General features: G+C 42.3%; 1 protein-coding gene across 2 annotated transcripts in view; it reads left to right on the forward strand.

Annotated features, from left to right (window-relative positions):
• Nucleotides 1–1,495: 1,495 nt before the first annotated feature.
• Nucleotides 1,496–12,029, forward strand: part of LOC116066100 (pleckstrin homology domain-containing family G member 1) — a 47,580-nt gene continuing 37,046 nt past the window's right edge. The window contains exon 1 of one of the 2 annotated variants that reach the window (XM_031321923.2): nucleotides 1,496–1,831. Coding sequence is in view for 1 of the 2 variants with exons in the window: in XM_031321921.2 (XP_031177781.1) it covers nucleotides 9,736–9,766 (31 nt within the window). In the remaining variant the exon portion in view is untranslated. Of the gene's footprint in view, nucleotides 1,832–9,267; nucleotides 9,767–12,029 lie in introns of those variants that run through there. The other variant, XM_031321921.2, reaches the window with a different exon arrangement.

Raw genomic sequence — 12,029 nt, forward strand, 5'->3', positions numbered from 1 at the left:
AATGGGAAACTAACTGAAGTGTCAAACTGGCCTTAAATTTGCCTCAAATAGCGTTCATATGTCCAGAGCACTGCAAAATGCGGTTCATCTATTGTTTATAGCCTTACTGTGTATACGTAGATTACTCAGTCACAGAATAAACAAGACATTAAGGAATACCTCAGCCATAACATGTTGTCATTACCGTATTGCATCAGTTTTAGATATTTCAAACAATCACAGGAAAACGTTAAAGTCTAATTTTCTGTGTTTGACATGCTACCTGACACTTGGCGTAAACCCCACTGGTCTTGTCCTTGGAGCATAATTAAAGCATCAATAAGGACCAGTTGGTAGCAGGCTATCAGCTTGTTTTTCCTTAGACACTATCGTCCGTCATTGTCATTGAGTGCAAGGTGTGGTGTATGGTTACAAAGGCTCGGCACTGTGTTTGTGGGTTTATCCAGGTTAGGATAATAGCAGCATGTCGCTGACCCACATCAGCCCTGTTTGTATGGTCACTGGTCACTGCTACAGTAAGTCTGAGACAGTGGGGTTAAAAAAGTTCTTCAAGTTAAATGATGTATGCTAAAAGTCACTATTTATGTATGTTTTTAAGAAGATTTAGGTCATTTATTTTTAGAGTTAAGTGTATCTTAGTTGGTTTCTTATCAAAGGTCAATGTTTGCCACCGCCTGTGATTGCAAAGCCACCACGTGCAGTTTTGTTTTCCCTGGAAAAACGTAAGGCCGGTGAAAACATGGAAGTGAGAAAGTTTGTGTGCTGATGGTGCCAGGAGCTACTTTATCAATCCCAGGAAGCCTTGCTACCAGGAGGCAGGAACAACAGCCACTGGCTCAGAGAAAGGGGACTTTCCTCCGTCCTGCTCTGTTAGGATGCAGAACAATGCCAAAATTACTCACATACACAATGACTACTGACTTGGATATTTTCTGTGTGTGCTCATACATACCAGGTCACAGCAGGTTGCACTTTGAGCTCTGAGCCCTGTGATCTCTGCTCGCTGGCTGTCTTTATTGGTAGTCTAACCCTTTACCCTTACCAGACCTCTTTTATTCAAGAAGCTCTGATATTGAAAGTGACACTGGGGAGTCAAGTACAAGAAAGTGGCTGAAAAAGTAGCTCTAAACTAATGCTGCATGTAATGTGACCCACATGTAGTGTTTTTGGGGTTAGACGAGACGGCTCGTCCTTGCGCTGCCCCCTTTTTCTTTCCTATTCTGCATCAGCTTTCTGTCTCACCCATCCACACCCCCTCTCCTCTTTATCACTATTATCTCACATTAATTCTTGATCATTTTCTCTCCTCCCCCTTTTCACAATTTTAGGGACCGCTCGCTCTCGCTTCGATTTCTGTCACTTGTGTCGCCTGCAATGCTGGCTACTCTCCAGTTCTTGTGGCGATCCCACACCGCAAAGTGAGAGAGGAGAGAGAGCGAGGGTCCAGTTGGAAAGAGGGAAAGAGACTAGTCTCGCAGCAGTAATTGCTCAGGAAGTGGGCTGCTTGGATGTGCAAGCTCTTCTCTCCCTCTCTCTCTCCCCCTCCCCTCCCAGTGGGCAGTTAGTTCAGTTGCGTTTTCCTTCCATCTGTTCCCCTCTCTCTCTGCCTCTTTCCTCTCAGTGTCTCTCTCTCTCCAAACTGACCTCATAGAGGGGTGGACCACGGACCGGGCCGCCTTGACACGAGCCCTACCTACCTTTCTAAAGCCAGTCTGCGTTTCTAAGACTGTATGTGTGGTGTGAAACTTTTTGAACATGGATCGAACCTGTGACAGGATACTGGGATATCAGCAGCTGAGGAAAGGCTAATCGTGGGAATGGTCTCTCTGAGGTGAGTTGTCATTGTCTTTGTGTGGCGCTGCAAACTGCCATGACATGAGTGTGGCCTCAGTGTTTTTGTTTAATTTACTGTAAATGGTTCTCTCACAATGTGCTCAGAGTTGCAGAGTTTTTTCTTTTCTCAACAGCCCAGATCTATATTTAATCATAATTGTAGAGGTAGACTCCAAAGTCTCAATTTGGCATGACTCTATTGGCACCTTTGCCCACTTGTCTGATTAGGAGCCGTGTCAGACTACAGCACTTACACTACCTGTCTGGGTTTAAGCTTGGGAGTCAGTGGTGGGCATAACAATGATGATGCTTTTTACCTTTGTGTATCTGAGAGGATGGTCAATATGGCTTTTGTAGATGTGTTTGTTATGTCGTGCCTGGTACACTGGTAACCTAATTAAACAATGTTTGCTGTGCAGTTTTAACATACTTTTGGATTAGAAAAAGAAAGTTTAAAAAATAGAGTAGCTTAAGTCTCAGAAGTATCATAGCTTTAACAGATGTGCCCTATCTTCACAGGGAAAGTTTGATAATGAACACTGGATACAACAGAAATCAAATTAGTCAGTTTTTACCTGACACAGTTATTTTATAGTGTAATTGCAATACAATATTTGTCGCACTCTTACCCAAGTGTGTGTGTGTGTGTGTGTGTGTGTGTGTGTGTGTGCGCGTGCATGCATGCGTGCGCATGCACTTGTGTTCTCCTTTGTGGTGTGTCCTCATTCTGGGAGCTCTAACTGGAGCACCCAGCTTCTGAGGGACACAGATTCTACAGACCAAATGGGATGAACTCATTTATTGTCGTGTATGACTCATGCAATAAATCTTAATGATTAAGATTTATGGTTTTTAGATGATGGTTGGTCATCTTTTTTACTGTGGCCCTGGTTTCTGGTACTGTATGCTGTTTGTACTGGATGTTAGATGAGACTTTACATATTTTTAGTCTAAGGTATTACTTGCGCACCATGAATCAGATGGTTGCATTTGGATAATGTTCCAGTATTTATAAGCATAAAACTGGTTCAGATATTCTTGTTGATAACCTGATGATATAGTCTTCATAAATTCAGGGATAAACGTCCTCTATATATTAACTGTTGTTATACATGACTGTTGTTGTCTTTAGTACCTTAAAAAACATAAAAAAATAAAACATATATAAGAGCCATATGCAGCAGATCAGAAATATGTGTGGATATACAGTTTATTTCAAATACACCCCTAAATCAAGTTTATGTTTTTCTATTCGTTTGCTCTTAAAAAGACCATAAGTGTGTATATTAAACACATTCTTACTCCCTCCCTACCCCTCAAGAAACATTGTTGGATATATATATATATATATATATATATATATATATATATATATATATATATATATATATATATATATATATATATATATATATATATATATACACGGTATTAGCTTAGTGTATGTCACGTGTTTCCCTAATGGGACAAAAGTCCCTATGTCTGCGCTCTGCTGGTCTCCTTTCCTGGAGCGGGACCCTCGTCCTGCATTTTAATCTGAGGCCAAACACAGCTTCCTCCGTACATCCGCCACACATGCTCACATACTCACTCAACACACAATAACTCTGCGCGCACACACACACACACACACACACACACACACACACACACACACACACACACATACATGACTAAAGAAATGAAGCACAATAATTTCTTTTCATTTCACTCAACTCAAATCTACTATATGCTGCACAAACTCAATAAAAAGAAAGAAAAGGAACAGTAAACATTAACAATGTATTGCTTGTGTTGATGTGTAAAGAAATATCTATCTGCAATCCCCCCAGCCAAATAATATTCACTTCTAGGAAATGAAAGTTATAGTTCCTGTAAACCACCTGTTTTTCTCCTCTCCTCCTCCCGGTGATTTACTTTTTGTCGTTTATCTGCATCTGTTAATATGAATACCAACTCGCTGCATAGTTGAATACTGACATTATCTCCCATCGTAAATTCTTTTCCTGGGTTCTGCTATGGTCGTGGTGCCACCCTGCTCTATCATTAGCTGCGGTTGTTGACCTTGTTGTTGTTGACGTAGCAGCTGTAGTTATTTCTGTGTCGCTGTTGTTTAGTCTGCTGGAGTGGCGAAGACGCTCCTTGTTTTCCTGGACGGTGCTATGGTAAAATTTTGAGGGATTCCTACTCTTATATAAGCTCAATCTGGTGCCTCAGTTGAATTTCTGGCTGGCAATAGTCAGAAATTCCTGGACTTGTCCTGGCACTGGCAGCAGACTGCTGTGGCCCGAGGGAATAACGGCCGTGAATCTGAAAACCTCATAAATCTGGGAAAGGGAAAATCAATACAGGATATTTCTGAGTTAATCAGGATTGTAGATTTTACCAACCCGTTCTCACTCCCAACTCGTCAAATACTGACGCTTGGTCAGTGGCTCTCAGCGTCGGATACTGACGCAAAAATCACCCTTTAGCAGCAGCTTGACCGCAGCGCTGTAAGATGACCTAGTATTAAGAGCAACAACGGTAGCGTGTAGTATAAAAGACCTAAGGTTTGCATAAGGAGGTTGGTTGGGGTGGTGGATGGGTCAAACAACACAGGCTTTCACCCAAGAGACCGGGGTTCGTGTCCTGTTCTTGTCCCGCGTGTCACTGAAACGTACATTTTGCAACCCCACCCACAATCTTTTCCTAAACCTAACTGTCCCGTTCTCTTGCCGCATGTCAGTTAAACATGTGTCCTGACCCAGAGTGCCAAAAAGTGATGCCAATAGTCCCGACCCAGAGCGCCAAAAAGTGATGCCAATAGTCCCGACCATGCACGTCTAAATATGACGCTAAATTAGACTTTTTGCATCAACAACAAACGCCAAAGGCACCTGACCAAGCGTTGCTTTTTGACGCAATGGGAGTGAGAATGTCCATCCATCTTCGTCCACTGAGAATGTGTTGAATTTAAATACTGTAGAAGTAATTAGCCATGGCACAGAGAATGTTAAAAGTGTCTCACTGGTTGTTGTTGTTGTTGGCCAGAAATCTGCTCATGATTTATGTACTCTAATAACCTAATAAGACAAATGTGCTGTACCTCATTACTAACTGGACAACAAAAGGCCACTTTCTAACATCAGCCGGAAGTGAAATCTGATGTCGATATGTCACTAAAAAGAGGGAAATGAACCTCTTGAACCTCCCTGACCTGTCGTGAATACAAACTCACGCTGTGTGCCCAAAATTTGTTCAAATTCACAGAACTAATTTTAAATACTTGAGAGATCTCAACATTTACCAAGATGTCAATTGTTAGGGTGAATATTGGGCAAATGTGTATTAAATAATAGCCTGGATGCTCTTTTTTACAGCAGCCATTTTGACTTGTAGCACAGATGTTACAAATATTCTTAAATACACCTTAGTCTATTTAAGTGTTCCAGTGAGCCATGACAGTGAGTCCCCATGGCAGACATGAGGGTGGTATCAATCTTCTTATGCAACACATAAGCATATTTCCCAAAATGTTTGGGAATGTTGCGTCATTTGCTACTGATTAGTTGGGGTGAAACAAAGCAAAATATACTTCCATAACATTAACCATGTGATTTTTACTGTAACCATGACATAGAAGGTCCCCTAACCTTAATGAAGTAATCACTTCAACCCAAACCTTTAAGAAGTGCTTATTTCAACCCAAGACACAATCTCTCCCTAAACCTGAAAAAGTCGTTGTGCCTAAACTAAACCTTAACCATAGTGTTGTCACATCATAAACTGATTTATTTTTCAACAGTGATTATTAATGATTTGGGAGGAAACAAGTGATGACAAATGATGTTGTGCTGCCGATAGGGGCGTCAGATCACAACACACTGTGTGATTTTGCCGTTTAATGTGGAGGACTTGCAGAATATGTCAGACTTTCAGACAGTGATGAATGAATTTTCAAACCTTAAAGTTAATTAATGGGGAAAATGGAAAAAAAACCTGTGTGTTAAGGGGTAAATGAAGAGCTCAGGCGGCAAGAACAAAGAGTCTGTAGATGATCCATCTCACCAGTGACAAAGACAGACAGGGTCACGGGGGGGGGGGGAACTGTATATGAATGACCCCTCCACCCACAAACGCCTGTCATTAGTCACAGTCTCTCTCAGTCTGAATCTATTTCCCCAGTTTAGTCCACCTATGCACTGTATGCGTTACCACAGACACAGACTACACTTTAAATTGTGGACAGCTGAGAAAATGAAGAAGCTGTCAGGCTGTCTGAGCAAGAGAGTCAACCTTAAATACACACACACACACACACACACACACACACACACACACACACACACACACTGCCCACTGCAATAACAATCATCAAAAAAGTTCTCCGCCTGCCCTCGTCCCTCCAGGACATGCTTAACTGAATGGAGACAGTTTTTATTTTTGATTACACACACACTCTAAAACATTTTCAAAAGGCTGTGGTCTTTTAAGTTTGAGTTTACAATGCTGTTGATTGTGTGTGTGTGTGTGTACCAGTAAAAGTTGAATAGAGTGAGTATGAACCCTGTGACTTGTTTCACTGTTTTCAGTGAGTGTTTTGAGGAATGGAGTGGTTTATTGACAATAAGTATTTTCTTCCCTCTCTCCCGCCCTCTCTCTCTCTCTCTCTCTCTCACACTGTCTTTCCACATGCCACTCTGTCTTGGAGATAAATTGTTGTCGTCATAGTGACCACCACGGCGCTATGGCTCCCAATCATCTTGGCAACAACGCAACTCGAAAACCATCAATTCTGACTCTGGGTGCACGGAGGAAGTTTGAGAGAGTGTTTGTATGCATGTAGCTTGTTGTCAGCCTTGAAAAGAAGGGAAATCTGTTGGGAAATCTGCTCTCTGAGTGGATAGGGATGACATGCTAAAGAGACATCGGAGCCAAGCCGACAATAATTTACTTGACTGCAAGTAGTGCAGAAACTATTAGTTGATTTAAATAAAAAAAATTAAAAAAATAATAATTTAATGGACTACCCCAGCAATTTAGCAACGCACCTACATAGTCTGGGTACTTGCCAGGGACAGATTTTTTAAAAAACAGAGTCGGCAAAATTGATGCAGCGGAGGCAGAGATATCCTAAAAACATTGGATCCTACATTTCCCATAATGCCACTTTGTAGTGTCTTTCGCTAATTGTTAATTTTACATTTCTTGTGTTATCTAGTGAGCTTTAGAGGTGCTGGTGTGCAGATGTTTTACCACTGGAAGAGCCATATTATCAATCTTCTCATCTAAGTCTTTGCAAAAAAGTGAATAGGCTTATTTCACAAAATGTCGCACTATTCCTTTCTGGTGTGACAGGCATTTTACAGACTGGACTGTTGATAAATGATAATCCTCAGATGATATAAATAATGAAAATTATCAGTAGTGAACCACACGCTGCTGCAATCTTTGTTTCTTCAAGGGAAAGATGCTTAAGACTTCTTTTGCTGGATCAAATCTGCAGCCAGAACATAAAGTAGAGCTAATCTTTGATTGTATCAATATCCTCAGAGTCACCGTCTCCCCTTTCATCCTCTTTTTACTGTGTCTACACGTGTTACAGCTCATATACTGATTGTCATATCCAGTAAAAGAGGAACAATATTGTTTCTCTGGTCGATCTCCTGCAGGGAAGCGGTCCGAGCAAACAGGGGGCATCAGATAAGCCGGACTGCTGCTGTATGTTTCTGTCATCAACAGGTCGTGCATGGCTGAACCGAGGAGTTTTGTGTGTGTGTGTGTGTGTGTGTCAGTATTTAGATTGGGAATGGAGGTTTAGGGGCTTCGTGGGTCAACGGAGCCTTAGACCATTAGAGAGAGGGGTCGTGCTTCTTGGGCTCTGGTCCTTATGTGTGTGTATGTGTGAGGATAGTCCAGAGGGTCTCTATTATTGTATTGGTTAGGAGAAGGGGGTGGTGTTAGCAGGACCCCATGCTGCTGGGACCAGTCCCTGTCTTTTAAAAGAGGGACGACAAATAGTCGACACATTTGCTTTAGTGCTTGAGACTGAGGGCCTATTGTCTCATGTGTGTCTTCCTTATGGGACCCATGAGCGGTCCTGAACTATAACTGCTTTCTCAAATTATACACATTTTTAGAGCAGAAGTTCCCAACCTGGGGAATTGTGACACCTATGCAGGGTCACAAGATGAATCTGAGGGATCCTAAGATAAGAACAAAAAGGACTTATTTCTGCTAGACAAATTTTCCTTTAATCTTTTTTCTTCTTATATATTATTGGATAATTTTAGTTCCTCAGGCCTTTAAAAATAATTCAATTAAAACAAGGAAAACAAAATACATAGGGCTTGGTATTAAACCTTTATTGTTATTGAGTACCAACCAAAAATGTATACTCCGTAGAATTTAGCAAACTGTCAAGTGTCGAAAGTTGGCATTGAAATATGGTCAGATTCTTATTTTGAGTCTTTGCTCAAATATTTCCTGTTATAAATCATAAGTAAAGTGCTGTCTTTTATTAAGGTAAAGTTATTGTTCAGCTCCTTGTGTTAAAGGGATTTAGTATTGCACTTCCATAAAAGTCGGAGGCTTAAAAGAGACACATTGAAATTTAAGGAATGGTCACAATCGAAGCAGCAGAGATAGACATATCCTGACTTTAACTCCGTAGTATTAGTACAACTCCAAAAAATAACCTATAATTACAACTCAGTAGTGTCTTTTATTAAAATGCCTCACACGTCCATTTTGTACTGCTCAGTTATTTTTTCAAATGTTGGAAAGCTCCCCCAAAGCCAGAGAAAGCATTATACGACTGTTGACTGTGATGAATTTGTAAAAGCTGTGTAGTGTGCCTTTAAACACAGACACACTGAAAAGTTTGTTTTGTTAAGTGAAAAAGGTGGATTTGTAGAAAAACTGTTTATTCCTCAAAGGGAACTACTGTGTTAGTATAATTAATCCATTTCAACTGATGTTCATGTAGGTATGTCTTGAATCCCACTTTTGACATTTTGTGTGCTCTATGTCGAGCCTTTCTCTGATGTGGGACACAATGAGCGGTGCAGTGTCTCGCAGTGGACGAGGAGCTTTTGTTTGAGCTGGCTCCCGGCCCTATTGATCAGCCGCAACACCCTCCGCCCCTCTCTCTCTCCTCCTTGTAAAGTGTGTAACCGTGTGTGATCTCTGGAGCTGTGCAGTTCAGCTGCCTGCTGAGCATGCAGCAGACGCACACACACAAAAGGTGTCGCCAGACCTACAAGCGTTACGGACCGAGCTTAAAAGTTTTGATTTTGGAACGAGAGAAGAAGAGGCTGAAATGAAATGGGGGGAGGGGTAAAAGAAGGGAAAGAAAGAGAGGAAAATGGAGAGGAGGAACTCCCAGCTCCTTGTAATTTGCTGTGGGAGAGAGGGAGGAGGAGTCTATGGGAGGGGAATACCCAGCAGGGAGGGAGCAGTAGAGAGCAGAGGCCATTCACTCTGACACACACACACACACACACTCACACTCGCATGCAAACACACATATGAACACTTTTAGACACACACATGCAGGCGGTGGATGTGTTGCCACAGGAGAGAGGGAGGGAGAGAGATATTCAGACAGAGGAGATCCTTAGCAAACTGAAGTGAGAGAAAGAAAAGACATCAGCCAGAGGAGTGTATTTGAGTGTCTGTTTTGAGAAGAAAACCTGAGAGTGCATGCTCCTGTGTATATTTTGAATGAGCGGACTGCACATTTGTTCCCAGGAGAAAGGATCCACAATGATTTTGGAAATCTAAGGGAATTTTTCCAGGCTTTTGCTGGGAATACTGTTTGGAATACTCTGGATATGTGACCTGCTCGGGGAAGTCTGTTTTCCTTTAAACCTGGGCCTCACTTTTTTCTTTTCATAAACTCATTCACTCTAATTTCTGATGAATTGGAGCCAAGCCACAATGCCTACCGGTAAGCAGCAGCTTGTTTTAGTTCTTCAAATATGCTCAATGGTGTTTCCCAGCATGTTTAAATTATAGACACTCACAAGTTTTTTTTCCAGAGGTGAAGTGGTTCTCTGATGTGGTGGGAATAGATTTTGCTGTCAAAGGTGTTGCATGTCTGCATGCCTCATCAAATGGTATTAAACCATCTTCATGTAGAATACTGTTACACGATACACAATACATGTCTCTTTGGTGAAATGAGGAAGCTATTGATGATCAGAATAAGATATCATGTGTGGCAACACAAAAAAAATATAGAAAGTGGATCTTTTCAAGTAGTCAAACTTCAGATAGCAACTTATAAATACAAGGTCCATTTACTAGCCATTGATGGTTTGGCTGTTTGTCTTAGTGGCTCTTTTGTGTGTGGTGTGTGTGTGATTTTTTTTCCTCAGCTGACAGCGCTATGTGAAGTGCCTCTGCAGCGTCCGTTTCTCTGCAGTACTGTTGTATGAACGTCTTCTGGTTGTTTTCTCACCCCTGGTGTTGAATGGAGCGTGTTTGCTTTCTTGCAGACATCGCGGGTTAAAATCCTAATGATGCGGAATTGATGGTGCACACAGCTTTCTGTTGTCCTTTCACAATCCGAGTGGTTATACAATATACTTTGATGTTAGTTACAGATATAATTTTTAATGCAGTCACTGCAGGAAACTAAAAAAAACTTGTGTTTCAGCTACATGTGACACAAAGCATCCCATTTACTTCGTACATGGTCCCTGAATACATTTAAGAAAATAACTCTTTTGCACTTAAGGACAGCACATGTCAGTTTCCTCTTGCTGGGTGTAGGTTTGACCGAGTGTTGAGATGCCATTCTGCAACCTGTGACCCAAATTAGAGCCTTAAGGGCAGCGGTTGGGGGTGGCTACAAATGGGTATAGAGGAGAGCAGAACAGAAAAGAGGAGGGGGGGAGGGGGGGGGGGGGGTATAATTACTGTTTAGAGCAAACTCTTTGGTTTAGAGGTGCTGGAGACAATGGACCCCTCCGTTCTTCTCCTCCCACCCTGCTAGCCCAGTCCTCTGGGAGGACATCTGCCCCCCATCTTGAGCACTCACGTGCTAGGAACCACAGCCCTGTGAAGGCTGGATGGGTGGAGGGGAAAGCAGGGTGCAGAGTTGGTGGGGGGGGTAGATCCCTTCGGAGTAATCCATCTAATATAGAAAATAAATCAATAGTTTTCCAATCTCATGGTTCAGTGTCCACCCAAGTGTGTGTGTATCGCTATAGGAGCTGCAGGACTTCACAGAGTGTAACTGAAATGAATGCAGAAAGTCCAGTGGCAAGGTTTTTTCCCATTGGGCTGCAATCCAATCGGGTCAGAGAATGAGGCTAGTGTGTCACACTCCGAGGGAGGCCAAGGGTGTGTGCAGCCAGGGTATCCCGAGGGTGGGTGTGAGAGTGTGTGTCTGAAAATAGGGGGTGTAAGTTTGCAGGTGGACATTTTTTTCCCACAGAGTTTAAACACCGGTGCTGTCAGCTCAAACTACGCTTCACATTCTTCGCTGATGTCCACAGTGTCAATAACAAACAAAGAATCTCTACTAGACTCTCGGATTTAACTCTCATCTCATAAACACAACCTGAAGATAAGGGGGTGTTAATCTGCGTGTATACAGTAAAATGTGTGAATGCAACCGTGCTTGGCGATGTTTATTTGTTTTACTTTATCGTTAGAAAAAGCCATTTGTTGCTAATTAGCCTCCCAGCTGTGTGCGTGTTGGCTTAAACCATGTTTTGTGTGGCAATGAAAGCCATAGGAGTCTATTAGGTCGCACTTCAAGTTTAAACTCCTGTCTTTACCAGCCATGACGTGTGTTGAGATGTTTGAAATACTGTTTTGAGATCGTTGGAGCTTGTGCAGCTTGTTCTGCGCCAACGCAGTAAAGAAGGAATGCTTATTCTCTCTTCTTCTCTTTTTCCACCCATCTCCCGAAACATCTGCATTATAATATATGTCCTGGCCTGCGCAGCTCTTTGTTGGTCCAGTGATAAGTCGTTCAGTGGAAAACGCCTCCCGTCTCCAATCCTATCCTTTGCCTCTCTCCGATTCTCCCACCTCTGCCCTCTCTCTTCTTCTTCTTCCCTCGGCTCCAGTCGTTTGGCTTTTGTGTGAAATCCTGAGTGACACTTTAAGGTCCTTAGCGTCAGTCGAGATCAGGCCTGCGTCTCTATCACAAACAGAGACGGACCTTTAAGTGGACGCGGCGGAAGATGTGAGGCCGT

This window comes from Sander lucioperca, chromosome 19, assembly GCF_008315115.2.
Source record: "Sander lucioperca isolate FBNREF2018 chromosome 19, SLUC_FBN_1.2, whole genome shotgun sequence".
Lineage (NCBI taxonomy): Eukaryota > Metazoa > Chordata > Actinopteri > Perciformes > Percidae > Sander > Sander lucioperca.